General features: G+C 36.5%; 1 protein-coding gene across 1 annotated transcript in view; it reads right to left on the bottom strand.

Annotated features, from left to right (window-relative positions):
* Positions 1 to 2,503: 2,503 nt before the first annotated feature.
* KCNH8 (potassium voltage-gated channel subfamily H member 8) overlaps positions 2,504 to 17,161 on the bottom strand; it is a 345,406-nt gene continuing 330,748 nt past the window's right edge. Inside the window, exon 17 of the mRNA XM_017522526.2 lies at positions 2,504 to 4,744. Within this exon, the coding sequence (XP_017378015.1) occupies positions 4,040 to 4,744 (705 nt within the window). The 3' untranslated portion in view covers positions 2,504 to 4,039. The remainder of the gene's footprint in view (positions 4,745 to 17,161) is intronic.

Raw genomic sequence — 17,161 nt, 5'->3', positions numbered from 1 at the left:
GCTCTCCTGGAGAAAAGATATCAATTTAATGAAAAAAAGTCACTGATGTATTAGGAACTGTACAGAAAGAAACTTGTCAGTTTTAATTGGTTTGATTCTGGATAGTTCATCTTCCTACAGAACCAGCTCATTATGAAAGGAGTGATTGTACTTCTTAGGACAATGTTTTCAGAGATTATTTCTTGGAACTTCCACATTAGAATCACTTGGGGACCTAGCTCATGTCTAAGAGTTGGAGCCCTGAAATCTCTCTTTTAATAAGATCCCCCAGAAATACATTTTTAAAACTAGAGCTGGAGGTTGACTGATTTAGGAGTTACCCGGCCTTCTTTATTATACAATTACAGACTCTGGGCTGTCCTTAACAGAATTTCAATGGTTGTCTACTTACATACAGATTAACTAGGACTCAAACTTGTGCTTCTGTAGATTCTAGACCAATAATTCTCAGCCTTTAGTGTATGTGAATCATCCAGGAAGTTTACAAAATGGTAGATTCTCAGGCCCCATCCAAAGCAGCTTGCTTGAACCTAGATTTTCTGCATTTCAAATATATACCCCATGTGGTTGTAATGTAGGCATTCTGCTAACTTCACACCCAATGCACAGCCCTTCCGGAAAAACTATTCCTGTCAAATACTTGTGCAGCCTCTGAGAAGACACTTTATCTATTGGGGATAAACAAAAAACTCAATTTGTAAGTAGTTTTAATTATTAGAAATTTCTTCTTATATTGAATTAATATGAAGCTTTGTATAATCTGTCTGATTTTAATTAGAATTGTATGAAAAGTATTGATTCTCAATATAATTTTAAAGAAAATTAAGTTGACCAAGAAAATAACTGCTTCTGTTCCCTCTGGATTTCTGGGTTTTTCCTTCAGCAGAGGATGAGCAGATGAAGAAATGGAGGGGCTCAAAAATGCATCCCTGATATGAAGGCAAGGGCCTTTGCTATTTGTGTAGCTACAATGATTAGACAATTAAACATCTAGGAAAATTTGGAATTCTCACTTCCTAGAATATTATTATCATATTCTTAAACAAAATTGAACACAACTGTATCATTCTGAGCTGCCGTGGATGTGGGAGAGCCCTATTTGTCAGAGCAATGATGGGGGAAAGGGTCGATAAGGAATAAAGTGGGGCTGATTCGGATGAGGCAGAGGTCCTCATGGAAGACATGCAGGGGAGCCCTCCCTCCTCCCAGGTGCTTGTTCACTTTTGTCCAGCTGCAGCTCCGTGCAGGTCAGGGAGCTGGTTCTCATGTCTGCTAAAGTCAGATGTTGAGTAAACACAGAGAAGGTGACTGGATAGAAAAATATGGGCTTGTTTCCAGCCAATTCACGGGAACATCCCCAAATCACAAGAGCTTAGCTAATTCATCCTATTTATTTACTTACGTTGAAAAAACAACTCAAATATTTTGTTCACCGATTTTGAAAACACTTGTAGTTGACCCTTGAACAACATGAATTCGAACTGCATAATCCACTCGTGCAGATTTTCTTCAGCTTCTGGCACCCCTGAGACTGTAAGACCCCTCCATTTCCTCCTCCTCCTCAGCCTACTCAACGCGAATACTATGACAACAAATAGCTTTATGATGATCCACTTCCAGTTAAGGAATAGTAAATATATTTTCTCTTCTTCATGATTTTCTTTTCACGATTTTCTTTTCTCTAGCTTTTTTATTAAGAGAATACAGTATATAATACATACACAAAATATGTGTTAATCAACTGTTTATCACTAAGGCTTCCAGTCAACTATGGGCTATTAGTAGTTAAATTTTTGGAGAGTCAAAAGTTATATATGAATTTTTAACTGTGTGCGGGGCTAGCCCCCTTGCCCCTAATTGTCCAATGGTCAACTGTAATTATTAGTAAAGTTTCAAAGATCAACAAGCATGGGTGTGAACCTAAAAAGAGGGGTACTTAGAGCAGCCATGAGTCTATCATTTAAAATAATGTGACTGGGTAAGTTAAAAAAAAAAATCTGTGTCTCAATTATTCACTTGTAAAATAGGGATAGTAATAACAAATAAATCAAGTAACTGTTAGCATTGTTTGATGAATACATGAGGAAGCATAATGTGTATTAATTCCTAAAAATTGGCTGGTACAAAGTTAGTACTCAAGAAATAGAATGCCAGTTATTTCTGTTAGCATTAGTAATAGCAGTGTTAATTTGCCAGAAGGACACCTGTGAGCCAACACCAATTAGCTTTTTTTGAACTGCACTTAAAATGACTACCTATAAAGAAGACCAAAAGGGAGAATGCAAATGAATAAGTGAAACCTATAATGTTGCCTTTGCCTTAGTTTTCCCCTTAACTTAGGGAGAGACTGAATTTTGGAGAGGGGGAAAGTAGAAGGCAGTGAGTCCTGAGTGACCTGCCTTACAAACATGTCCTGTGTTCATTTTTCTTAGAAAAGGCATCTTTTCTTTCTGCCACTCTACCCAGTTTTAGGATGCAAGAGTCACACAACCTCAGAAGTCTCGGTTTGTTTAGATACTTTTAATGATACAATTTTCAGATTGTTTATTCTTTGTGGCGGAAAATAAAGAGAACTCCAGAATGTGAACTCAATATGTCTTCCTGAAATGTCCAAGACAATTAGGCCATAACTCTTCTAAAACATAAAATAAAACTTAAATGAAGGTGTTTAAATCATTGCCAGTCCCTGCATCTGAATCTGCCTGTTAGTGTGAGATGTAGGGAGCATTATGGATTCTCGACTGTGTCAGCATCCTAACTGTGTAATCTCTGGGGCTTCGCCTGAAACTTATCCAAAATAGGAATGAAAACAACTGCTCTATAGAGCATTGTTAGGAGCCTTAAAGAAAGAAAGTAAAGTGCAGAACCATTGCAAGCTGGTATTAGTCCCACAAGTTATAGCTCAGAAGTCTTGCCTCCTTTTGGGGATTTCTACTGGTCCACCACCTCTAGTACAAGAAAAGCATTGGAAAAGGATATCTCTCACTTTGAGCCCAAAGTCACCCTATGTCCACAGAACAATTTTGGGTTCTTGAGCCACAAAGTATGATGCCTGGAAGAGAGATCTTTCTGCTGCCACGGTGACCTTAAATCAGGTCATTGACATGAGTCAGCAGTGCCTAGATGAAGCCTCTCTACCCCCATGCCAAAGCTCATGTAGGTGACACTCAGTCCATGTTTTTATTTCATTAACAAAATATAACTTCACTTTCCTTTAGTAATCCAGAAGCGTGAGAATACATTTGTTGCAAACTGCATGCAGAAAAAATGGGGGATTCCTTTTGAAACTACATCCTTTTAGTAATAAATAATTTTTGATTTACTATACATAACAGTAGTGCATTTCTTGTTAAAACAGCAAGCTTTTTTTTTTACCAAAATGAAAAGAAAACATTCATTTGTTTATAAATATTTTAAATAGTTTAAATACATATTTCACACCAAGGATATAAAAATAGCCTCTTGTGTTTTTTTGATAAATAAAGACGTTTCCATTTACATGGCAAATAACGTGCGAATAGCTAACCACTGGCCACCAGCTCTATTTGACTGATTGTCTAGGAGATGACATGCAGTGATAATTGTCCCTTTGCCTTCACAAAAAGAAAAATAGATCAGCAGGAGCTGTGAACTCCTGAGGCCAACAGTGCTATGGATATTGTTCAGGAATGACAATCAGGCACTCATGAAAAACTTTTGCCATACTTCACAAAAGCCACCCAGGACAAAAGTCATCCACAAATTCTTTGTCTAGGACTTCTAGCTGCTCAGACCCTCAGGGTCTTTGGATTGTTACCAAAGTCTGTCAAACAGACCAGCAGTTTAATACCTGTACAGAAAAATGTTTCTATTATGCTTCTAGTATCTAGAAATTGCTACAGTATGAAGGTGGTTCTGCCCTTCCCTGGCTCCTTACACTCTCTTCTGCAGGATTCCCAACTTTCCTCAGTCTTTGTGCCCACCAGAGGCAAAAAAGGCAAACTAAAGCTGTCATGCAGTGGTAGTTTTGAAATTAGCGGCTGCATCATGGGCTCTAATATCATACATTTATGGCTTTGTTATCTTTCACTTCTGCTGTGCTTGTGACAACTTCCAGCGGAAAGTTCTCCAAAGGTTTTGTAGAAGCTGATGCCAGTCCTTCCTGGTTCCAAGATCCTGGCAAGTTTTCCAGACTGAAGGAACTCACAGTTCCCTGACTGAAGCTGCTCTCCTCTGATCTGCTTGGGAGAACTAGGTGCAAAGATGTTTCTGAAGAGGAGCAGACAGAGGATGAGAGAGTTGCTGAAATGGACTGCAGAGGCGTCAGTGTAGTATCTGAATGTGGAGAGATGCACCTTAAAAATTGCAAATGACCTTCTTGGACAACCTGGTAGTGGGAAGGAGAATAATCAAGGCTTGGAGAATGATAAAGTTCACTGTCTGCAGGATTTTGCTCATGAGCTCCAGTTTGTTGGGGGCTGCTCCCCACAGAGGAGGGATCCACACTCCAAATGTCTGAGGTGATGTTACTGCTACAAAGTTGTGCTTGGGTATAAGCAGTCCCACCTGTTTGCAAATGTAGGCAAGGCTGGTGTGCACTCCAGCTCATTCTAGTCTGTAAGCTCTCCCTGGAGGGACACACAGAGGTGCTGTGCAGGGAGCAAAACCGTGATGGCTGCCGAGGTGACAGAACATTTTCCAGAAGCTGGATCACATTTCTCATGTCTTTACCTAACTGAGAAACTTCCTGAGTCAATGTTGTTACCTATGTGGATAGAGCAAAGTGAAAGGCAATAGTTAGAAGGGCATGATAGTTACCAAATTTCAGAGCAATGAAACAGAGAAGTGATTTTTTTTTTTTGCTTTTCTTTTATTCTTATTTATTTATTCTTAAACATTTTAGCATTTGCTTGGTGAAAAAGCAATTTCTTATAGAAATTTCTATAGAAGAAATAAGAAAGCCTGAAAGGCCGCTCCATCTCCAACCAAGCCCAAGGGGGAAATGGGTAGGTTAGGCATCTGAATGAACATACATCCTGATCTAAAGCCATCCTCATTCCGAAGGAGCCTAGAGGGGAATAAGTATTTTGGGGATCTTAATCAGTGGTTTGGGATTCTTAGAATGAGAGATATTAAGTGCTGATGGTATCTTTTGCTTCCTCTGAGTGAATATGATGCACAATAGTGCATGCAAATCATCAGACACTTCAATGTGGGGTGACAGATAGTGCATGTAAAGCACTCAGCACGCTAAGCACTACTTATCTGGAGTAGACACCTAGTGAATGGTAGGTCTCACTCTTGCCATTTCTGGTTGAAGCCTATATTACTATAGGCCAGAGACAAAGTGGCCTTCGGTGATTGTGAGGACGGTATGCAAGAACTCACACCAGATTTGCTACAAAGAAAGTCTGCAGAAAAAGGGAAAGCTATGGAATGAGAATTGGAAAGAAAGAAAAAGACCTGCCTGGTGGGTAAGTACAGATAGGCACTGTAGGGCATCTGAGAGTCCTGGAACCCATCAGTGAACCTGAAACCCCATGGAAGTATAAAACAACAAATTGCGTTGTATGTGCTTCATTCAGTTTTCTAGGTGAGACATTTAGCTTTCATGGCTCCCAAACACATAAGAACCACTGAAGAGTCTTCATTTTATACTTAAAATGCATAATAAAATTTATCAGAGAATTCACCTTCCTAATGACCACATTGGTATTTTAATTATGGAAGATCACCAGAAAATCGAATTTCACTTAACTTTCTAAAAGAGTTGTATTCTTCAAATTGAGAAAAACATATTTCAGAAAGCAGGACACACACGTATATTTTTTAGTCTTTGGTTAATTCATAATACTAACATGATGTAATATTTTACCTTCATTGCTATAATACTTTGTATTTTATAAAGGACTTTTTATGACTTTATTTTACTATTGTGAACCGCAAAACACTAATAGAAGCAGCTGAACCTATGGGCCATAATCAGGAAACAAAAGGAAGTAGTTCAACTTCACTGAACTGAAGATTCACTGGAGATTGCTGTTTTGGGCAGACTTTGTTCAACATTTAAGTACACATTCCTAATTCATCCAGCAACTTAATTCAGTCTTCTTCCTGTGAGTGCACTCTGAAACTAATTCTCCCTGGCAGGCCCGTCAGGAGGTAACACTGCTCAAAGTCAGCCATTTAAAAAAGGCCAGAAGGAGGTTTTTCCATGGTTTGGGCAACCAACTGGTAACACCTGCCTTGAAATTGCCAGGCCAAAACTATTTCTGCCCTACTGCTGGCATGAAACTCAAGGGATTCAACTGAATACTTGTCCAGGCTTTTCAGCAGATCTAAAACTTCTGAAGACAACATCTCTCAGCCTCACATTTAAGAAGTGAAACAATGAATATGCAAAAAATTCAATATGCTTTGAAATCTTCATTACAGGTTGTCAATTTTATTACCTGCCAAGCTTTAATTCTAATGCACATGAATCACACTTAAATCAGTACCCCAGGATCTTTGCATTACCTACATTCACAAGGGTTCCACCTTAAATTGATTAACTCTTGTATTGTAATTTCAGAAGACAAGGCTGCCACTAAATGAGATGGCTAAAGGGGTACATTCACATAGGTGGTCCAAGCTTAATACCTGTATGAAACTCACCACGGCTACATTAGTTCACTTCCCAATAAAAATGCTTTGATTTGGCCTTTTATTGAGGATTAAAGGCACAGTCTCTGAAGAACAATTTTGAATTTTAGGCATATCAACAATTATGTTATTCAATAAATGTATGTTTGTAAATTTATACAATGTGCTTTCAGGTACATTGTCCCTATTGGATCTGCAAACAGTGCTAAGATAGGCAGGGATGTATTATTATTTCCCAACTTGTAAAATGGGGGCAATAAGATTCAGAGGTGGAAGGACATATTTAGGGCCACTTATTTCATGAATGACAGTCTTCAGTCTAGAATTTAGGGCTCCTAACTTTGGTATTCATTCTGCTATAGAGTATTACCATGTGGAAAAAGATTGCTTAAGAGGGTTGAAAGGATTTTCCTGATGTGGTCAGAACATGTAAACAGCACAATGACACAGAAAGGTAGCCTTGTGAGTAAAAAGTTGTCTGAAATGTTAATTCCACATTAAGTAAGTAAATAAATAGTGTCATCTTTAAAAAAATAGACTGATTAGACATAGTAAAATCTCTTCATAGCAAATTATATGAATGCAGAAATAGTTTGCCTCAGGGTAAGAACTAGAAACAGATCCGTTAATAGACATTTCTGATGAACTATTTTTCTAGTTTTCAAAGTAAACCTATTTTTCCGTAACTGAATACCTTTGCATAGACACATTATATTTTTTACTGACACATAATGATTATACGTATTTGTAGGATACATGTGATATTTTAACATATGAATACAGTGTGCAGTGATCAAATCAGGATAATTAGCATATTCACTATTTCAAATATTTGTGCTGGAAATATTTCAAATCTTCTGTTTTGAAATATACAATGTTATTGTTAATTATAGTCACCCTACTATGCTGTCAAACAATGGCACTTGCTTCTTTTATCTAACTGTATTTCTGTGCCCATTAACCAACATCTCTTCCTCCTTACCTCTCCCTTCCTAGACTTTGGTAATCATCATCCTACTCTCTACCTCCATGAGACACATTCTTCTAGCTCCTACATATGAGTGAGGACATGCAATATTTCTCTTTCTGTGCCTGGTTTACCATGCATTTGCCACAACTTTGAGGCCATGAATTTTTAATGGGAATCCAGAGTCCTGACAGGATCCAGGAACATAACCAAGCACTAACATTTTCAGAAAACAAATTACTATCCTAGCTTGAACTAAAAGGAGCAAGTAACTCAAGGAAACAGAGCTTTCTTTAACTCTAGAGGGAAATAATTTATGTTAGGGAAATTTTCTGTCACTGTGTCTCTAGGGATACACACTGAACCTTATTAAAGTTGCATGAGGGAATTAATTCCTGTTAAGTAAGGGGTCTCTCTTTTTACCATGACAAAGGCAGCTGTCACAAGGAGAGATGGCGTTTCCTGGAAATAGAGGCTGTGGTCACAGTAAAGGTGATAACATACTGCCACAGAAAATGCCATAAAGTTTTACTGAATTTTGTTTACTGCTTCCTGCTGGGCTTGCTATCAAAATTTATTCTGAAACAGGAAAGACCTCAGTCTTGATCAAATGTTGAAGGCAAAGAATGCAGTGTTTCTACTGTCTGAGGGTGATGGCTCAAGCGCTTCTCCATAGCATGGTAAGAAGACGTGCATTTGCTAAAAAAAGGATTGTTGGGGCTACTTTGTGAACAAAACTCTGTCCACTTAAGAAGACACATCTTCAAAATACAACTTCCCTGCAAAGAGATAGATCAATTAAAACAAACAAAATGGTTCTCATCAAATGAACCAAAGTTTTCCCACTTACCTCAATTTTTAATTGAGCAGCATAAAATATTTAAGTGTTTCTGACGCTCTGATTAGAAAATACAATCTCTTTGAGCAGGTACAACAAAGCCCTTCACAAGCCCCATTTTATTTTTTAATGGCTCCCGGTCCTGCATTTTCTCCCTTGTACACCATCAGGCTGATACAGTGAGCTTCACCCCTCGCCGCCCCGGTGCATGCTGTTCCTTCTGACTGGGGGCTCTTCTCTTCTGTCCTTCTCTGTCTGGCAAGAAAATCTTCTCCTCCTCCAAACTTATTTTAGTACTTAATTTTCTCAGCAGAGCTTTTCCTTAGCTTATTGGTATTCACATAGCAGTTTTAGCTCTGACCAGTTTGGATCATACGAGACTGTCTGTACCAACTAGTCTTTGAGTTTCTTGAGGGTAGAAACTTATCTCAGAATCTCCTGGTCTCAAGGCAATGCCTAGAACACCGCATGCACTCAACAAATCTTGAATGCAAAAATAAATACAGTACTTCCATTTTGAAGGATTTTTGGTTGTTACATTGCCTTTGATTCTGATATTATTTTATCTCATGGTTTACCATAAATATTTTAGGAGAAAGTTGCCTGATACAAAATTGTATTGGAAAAGCTGTAACTGGCCATCTTCATTCTAAGTCTATGTACTAAAATTAGGTATGACGGTTAGAATATATACATAAATAAAACTTTCCTAAACTAAATCCTTGACTATCCCTTCATTTTAAGTGCAGGTGATATTTCTACTGTTAAGAATCCCTTTTCCCTTATTGTGTTTCCTTCATAATTGTGGAACTATGTCTCCGTTGGCCAAGCTTTCTGCTGGATTTCACTTGTCTTATTGCTTTGTCATCTGTCCCAACATAAACTTGACTTCCATGGGTAGTTTTAATTCTCTGGGAAATTTCCCCCAGTAACTGATCCCTAGATCTCATAACTACATTATGAATGCCAAGTGATGAATTCAGTTACATAATTGAGAGTTGTTTATCAACTGAAATTTGGCAAACATTTTGCATCCCTGATTGCTACTCTGGATGACTATTGTAGATGTGGCCTTCAGATTCTATTTATAAAGATAGTGCATAAAGGAAACATAACAATAGACATTCTTATTTGTTTATTGATTTACATTTTCTTTATCCATTTTCCCCTCTTCCTCTATTTTTCTTCCCCCTTCTCCTTCTTAATCTTCTGTGGAATCCATCAGTTTGGAATTTAAAACTGTTGGCCAAACCAGTTTACCATCACCATCTGCGTAGCCAATTGTTCACATCCAAGATTTCTCTATCCCTTCCAAAATCCCAACTGTTAAAAAAAAAAAAGAAGTGATGAAAACACCATCTGTGTTTCCAAGTGGTACAGTTTTCTATCCAAAACTTTGAAGCACCTAAAGATTCTTCCCTTGTCTGTTCTCCCAGCATCGTGCATTAAGCACACAAATCATTAGGTATTTTGCAGGCAATGCATTTTGCTCTCCTGTCATAAATAAAAAAAACCCATGTGACAACTGACTTGCCAACTGGCCATGATTATCCACACACTGATCCTTCCATACCCCTAAGAAGGGAATCACTAACTACCACAGTTTTTCTATTTCTGCTGTTTCCAGGTTTCCTCAAAACTTCTGCTGGTTTAGAAATAGTCATTGTTGCCCTACATTTCCAGAGTATCTGGTTTACTCCTCTCATGTTTAATCACCTTTGTTGATGTAATGCTACTTCTCACCCTCCTCTGTGTCATATTTCCATAAGGGCTTTGTTGTGAGGATTAAATAATATAATACATATAAAACTTTAGTCCCCATATGACTGGTATCATGCAGAATTCCAGGTGGCTGGATTTGGTAGTGGATTTGTGGCATGGGCACTAAGCTTGGTAGAGAACTTCTGCAAGGCAGGGAATTCTAGTCCAGAAAGTATTTACCTTTAAGAAAATGGAAACTACAGTTATCTCTATAACTCTTCTTCTGCCTTAACATGGAGAGATAAGCCATTTTTGATAACAATTTTACATAACTAATATCAGAAGAAAAAGTCTCCAGTATTTAGTATTGCCTTGCATGGATCTTTGCAATAGCAAGTAGAAACAGCAATTTAACTGAAGGGTCCTGTATTTCAAGTCCAAAGTTTGAGCAATTGCATTAAGATGGATTAAGATTTCTCTATAAAGGATGTGTGAGCCAAAATATAAGGATATGCAGCCTGGTTTTGATCAAAACTGAATAAGGACCAATGTGGAGCTGGGTGGCAGGTAGGGTAGATACTACATGTATTTATTGCTCTTTACAGTAGTCAAGCTCCTGTAAAAATCCTGCCACATAATAGGACTCTACAGATCTTTGTTGATTCATGAATAGTTCAATGAATAGTGAATTGCATGGTGAATTTCTTATGAATTTTTGTTATTTTCAATTGAACTTAAATAACTCACTTTCATCAGTTGCCCCTAAATATCACTGAAAGATAAAGAAGTAAGTGTCAGAATACCTCTAAGTAGGTAAGAATGTTTCATATAATATCCACATCTTATGGAAGTCCCTACCACTTCAAAATGGGAGCTTTCAAAACATCATGTTATTAAATGGCTTAAATAATCTGTCTGTGGTACTGGTGATCTATTGTTCCAAAACACCATGCATTGTCAGTGTTCACAGTTAGATTGTGTTTTTTGGTGTAAACACAGATTTGCTGTGCTGATGTGTTGCTAAGGTGTGCCTTTTGGTAATAGAAATATGAGTTCCTAATGCAGACCAGAAAAACAGTGTCTTTGACAGTACCTTTCATTTAACATAAAATGACATGTAAGAATAATATAAAATAGCTTTACTTCATTTTACATACGTTTTATATTTCACTGTCTTGGCTATTGGTGTGATATAATTCTTGGGCTTTGAGTATAACTGGAACTTCCATTGATAGGCAGCTAAAAAATGGGATTTCCATTTTTGTACATTCAGAGAGCAGATGGGGAATGCATCTGTTGACATAATCTTCTTAGCTTGAAGAGTTCTTGACCTGTCACTGAATTTTTGCCAAACATGTACACATTTTCCTGCTAGACACAATTTTCCTAAGGTGTACTAATTATACCAATCCTTCCCTGCCCCACTATAAATACATATACATTTTTACAAGTTATTATTTGGGTAAATTAAATGGTTTTTCATTCAATCCTTTGTTACATTGCATATTTATCATAGGATTCAGACATGTTCAAACAAACTCCATAAGCAGGCAAAACAAAAAAGACGATTGGCATAATTTCATTCTTGTGTCTTTTGCTTTACAAAGCATTCAAAACCAGCGATAGTCTTTTTTTACCTGTCAGCTAAAATAATAATCATACTCAGCACTTGCATACATTTCATCCAAATGAGGACCTCTAATCCCATTATTAATAAAAGTTGTAAATCTTTGTCTACAGCTGGAAAGACTAGAATGTTGGGAGGTGAAGTGGCTTGTTCTAGATCACACAGGACTACTAACCAGGGTTTTACTTTTGCAGGTGCAGCTGATGTCTCTTAAATTGTAATTAGAGAAGAATTACAAGTCTAGCATTACCAATACAAAATGACCAATTATAGTCTTGAAAGTGATTCAATGACTTCACTGAGTTTTTGCAAGCTCAGGCCTTTCCACATTACTTCAGCTGTACCATAGTAGTCTATTATTTATCAACCCTTTGACTGCTTTTGTCATCTTTTTTCCTGGTTTCTGTGACGAAGTTTGATTAGTATTCAAATAGCTGTCTGGCTAAGTGATCTTTACTGCTATCAGTAAACACCAAATGAAAGTGTGTCTGCTCTCAGAATACTGATTGTATAGAACAATTCTTGTCAAATTTTAATGTGTATAGAAATCATCTGGGGATTTAGACAGTTTACTCAGAAGTAGTAGGTCTTGGATGGGGCCTTAGATTCTGCATTTCTAATAAGCTCAGGTTGATGCCAATGCTGCTAGTTCATGCTGTCTACAGACAGATCCTTAACCCCAATATAGTTTGAAATTTATTTTTATTTTTTAAATTGACAAAAATCACATATATTTGTTATATAACTTTATATTTTGGTATATGTATACATCGTAGAATGACTAAGTCATTCTTATTAGTTTATTACCTCACATTCTTACCACTTTTTCTGGGTGAGAACATTTACGATCTACTCTTTTAGCAATTTTCAGATATACAATACATTGTTATTAACTGTAGTCACTGTGTGACTACAAAACAAAAGATCACAGCTTGTGACAACTAACCTTTTCCACCCAGCTTTCTCTGACTCATGTTTGTAACTGCTCTACTCTGGCCTCTTCTGACCTAGGAGTTGTGGTGAACTTCTGTTGTTATTTTCATGAGGGGTGGTTCTAGCCAATGTGGTTTCCCTACACTACTTCATAAACAACCTTTTAATTCAACATTGCTAAAATTGCCCATTTGGGATGTGGCATTAATTTTTACTTGGGCTGTTACTGATATATCCATTTAGTCCTTCTATTCAAAGATGAGAAGAGTCCTATATATAAGCAACTGCAGGCAAAGAGGATGAAAACAACCAGTCTCCAAAAGTTGCATGCATTTTAAATCCACACCTCACAGGAGAAGCTTTCTGAATGGCATATATTTTTTCTTTTGAGAGATCCACATTGTTATTTAGAATTTTTTAAAATCAGTAAAATTCTCATGAGAGTTTTAAATCTGCCTATTTATACAGGCTCAAGAACTGGAAAATAACCAAAAAGAGTCCTACAAAGCATACATTAGTTGGAAGCCTTCCAGGTTAAAAACCCATGCCCACAAAATGTAGTATTAACATCAATAACACATACCTAAAAATTAAAACTGTTGGTTTTGCCAGCAGTTAAATGAATTTTGTTGTTCTAGGTCAAAAAGTGAATGTACAGCTTTTGTTTATATTTTGCTTTGAAAATTGATGATCAAGAACTATATATGATCAGGATGATGAAGAAAAGAGTCTACATAGACAAATCTTGGAATGACCTGACAATTCTGTCAGTGTGTTTCAGTTGACTCAATTGTTAATGAAAAGATATAATGGTAGCACTAATTCAGAGGACTAAGGAATCAAGTTTACCATAAGATATTACTCATGTAGGTTTCCTTATGTGAACTGTTGGTAGAAATCTGTTTTTGTAGGCATTTAGAAAAGTAGTAAAGCAACTCTTAATTAAAAACAGCCTCTCTTATTATTCTATCTCTTTGACTCAAAGAGGTTTTATTCATCTATTACCTTTGTCAAGTATAACTAGACAAAAACTGAGATTCTCTGTTTTCCAGTGGAAGGCCTTTCATTGTTGATTTTTTAATTTGGATAATATATAATATATTTAATTGGAGGATATTTGGAATTGAATTTTGAGCAAAATTAAATGAGGGACAAAATTTTCCTGTTAGCTTTTAGGTGCTATTGTAGATATCATTTGTGTTTGCCAGTATCCAGTTTTCTATTTCCTTTGGGATATAGAAAAGATTACACTTTCTTTTCCCACTGAAATTAACCTGTGCGCATGGAATTAGTTCTGGTTGATAAAATATGGGCAGAAATGATGTGTATATCTTTCAAGCCAAACAATTGTACTCCACCCTTCAAATGGAAAACAGCCAATCAGTGACATTCCAGATGGTGCAGACCTTTCTGTTGACCCATATTAGGCATTTTGCTTGAACGGAAAATAAATTTTAATCAATTTGGAGTTTGTTACCTCAGTACAATTTATCTTATAGCAGTGCTTATCCGATAATGGTGGGACTCTTCTATATATTAGAAACTTACGTAAATGGACTTTTTGAGGAGTTGAAAATGAGAAAAGAAAGCTAAAAGATTGATGTTACAAAATTAAATTTGAAATTTAACTTTTAGGTCTTAGTGATAATATAATCTTCTCTAAAGCCTTAGGAGAATAGTGCATATAAGGACATGTCTATAGTATCTATTTTTAAAGGACATGACTGACCCATTATCCAGTTATGAAATGTAATGGAAGCACAGTCATCCCCGAAAAGAAAAGGCCTTTGGACTCAATAAGAGCTTGGTCTTTAAGATGCTAGAGTCCCAGTTGATCCGAATGGGGCTCTCATATCACTTAAAGTTAACAATGTGCTAATGTGTTGTAGGAAACAACCCCATATCGCTCAGATTCCCAGCAAAGTAGTGAGTATCAAGAATAGAACTCAGCTCTCTCAAATATTGGTTCTTATCACACATTTGTATAACTTACACTATATTAACTTGTAAAGGGTAAAACTAAAATACTTTCTAAATTCTGGAGTTTGAGAAAGTGTTTAATTTATCTCACAAAGAAAAACATGACATCTTTTTTGCTATGGAATTTTTTTTTTTAAATTTTAGATCCAATCAGAGCCTAAAAAAGATTATTATATCTCTAAAGGGGAAAATAATTACTCCCATCAAAGCAGTTTAGACATTGAAATAGGCCAATGACTTAAACTGTAAAGAAAGCCACTGGACTGACAAACAGAAAACATTTGTTGGATGTGATAGTAAATTTTATGTGCCAGCTTGACTGGGTCATGGGGTGCCTAGATGTTTGGTACGTTACTCTGGGTGTGTGTTTGAGTGTATTTCTGAATGAGATTTGCATTTGAATCAGTAGACTTAATACAGCAGACTGCCCTCCCTAATGTGTGCCCTCATCCAATCAGTTGAAGGCCTGAATAGAGCAAAAAGCCTGGGTAAACAGGAACTCCTCCTGCCTGACTGAGCTGAACCCTGGGTCTTTCCCTGGCTTTGGACTTCAACTAAAAACGAAAATCAGCTCTTTTTGAGCCCTAAGCCTTTTGGCTTTTGAAATGAAACTGACACCACTGGCTCTCCTGGTTTTTAGGACTTCAGAATCAGAATGGAACTATACCATCATATCTCCTGGTTTTCCAGTTTGCCAGCTTTAGATTATGGGACCTTTCAGCCTCAATAATCAATTAATACAAGTTGTTATAGTTTTACAAAGCTCATTTTTTTGTTGTTTAGGCATATTACACATTTTATTCTTCTTAGTATTTTTAAGATTCAAGATGGTTTTAAATCACCTAATATTAACTCTGGCCTCTTCACATACACACAAAATAAAATGATAAAATATGGCAAGTAGAGCATTCAAACCTAAGCATGCTTGGATGAGTAAGGATGAATTAACAAGCCACCTGTATTCTCTCATTTCATAAATGCAGATACGGCTATGCTTTCTGTTAAGCTTAGCAGGTTATTTTCTGCTTAGTTTTTATTATCTTTTTGCCAATTTTATGTTTATTGTAATATCAGGTAATGGTTAAGCATTGGTAAACTGGTATATGCATGTATTTGCTACTCAATCCATAAGTCTTAAAAAAATAAGTATTTTTTTTCAAAAAAATAATACAGTGGCACAATTACAATCAAACTAGTTAAGATGCTTTGAAATATCATCAATCTACCATTTCATTTTCTATTCTAATTTCATATTGAGTATCTTTGTAGCAAAAGGAAAGTCTTTTAGGTGAAAGTAATGATTTTTGTAACCAAATATGTTTTTCTTAGGTCCATTCATTTTCATTTTTTTCCATAAACATTGATCCTCTCTCACTTATTAGTCTGCTGGGAACTGTTAGGCAGAAGGAGGGTGCTTATATAAGAGTCACCTTTTATTGAATCAAAGCATAACCTTGTGTGAGGACAGAATCAGCATTTATTGACCTCTTATTAAGTGAAGATATTGTGCTCAGCATTTTGCATATGATATTAACTTCTCACAACAATCCTCTATTACAGGTTCTATTATTAGCATTTAATAGAGGACAAATCTAAGCTTAGGGAAGGTAAACACCTTGTTGAAATCACACCATAGGAATCTAAATATTTGTCTCTTTCCAGAGCTAGTTCTCTTTCTCCCATAGTGTGTTTTATGCCTTATGCCTGCTGTGCCTGTGCACACAGTCTCCCTTGGTAACCTTTGCCTCTGTATCTTTCTGGGTCAGTCAGATTTCAGAAATGAGAATGCACTCTAACCTTTACCTACAAACCTTTTCAGAAGTGGAGCATTTGACTTACACAGCCCATGGCCCCCATTGTGACGTTTTTGTAATTTTCAAAGAGTTTCCTTAGAGTCACACTATTTCATACTATGCTGTAAAGCAATGGCAATATTGTCAAAGTGTTCTAATATTAGCAGCTGCTCCACATCTTTTAAACTCTCCTAACTATTCTGTGAATGTAGGTAATTACCAATATTATTCCTTTCCAGACTTGTTCTGTATTTAGCTTGTGGATTATGATTATGAAATCTGCACACTGATGAACAATTTTTTTATGTCTTAAGTCTTTGAAAAAATTCCAGAATAGAAATTCTCCAGTGCTCTGACATCGCACACAATGCCCCAGTCTGCATGGTATGCTTCACACATATTTGGGGTTGCCCTTTTGGTGGTAGAGTTTATATCATGCAATATATCCCACACTTATTATCAATTCTTCTCTTATTGCTATTAACCAAATAATAGCAAAAACAAAGAATAAAACAATCAAATGATGACACATGTTAGTAGTAGAAAATAGGCAAAATGGTAAAATTAGGCTTGGACTTTTAATGAGTTTTTTTTTTCTATGTAAACTATCATTTTACAGGAAAGATGAGGAAAAGGAAAATAGTTTAGAAGAGGGATATAATTTTACAGTTTGAAGTCTATTTGTATTTTTATTCTGC

The sequence above is a fragment of the Cebus imitator genome, unplaced genomic scaffold (genome assembly GCF_001604975.1).
Source record: "Cebus imitator isolate Cc_AM_T3 unplaced genomic scaffold, Cebus_imitator-1.0 Scaffold24, whole genome shotgun sequence".
Classification (NCBI taxonomy): Eukaryota; Metazoa; Chordata; class Mammalia; order Primates; family Cebidae; genus Cebus; species Cebus imitator.
This window is presented reverse-complemented; position numbering and strand designations above follow the sequence as displayed.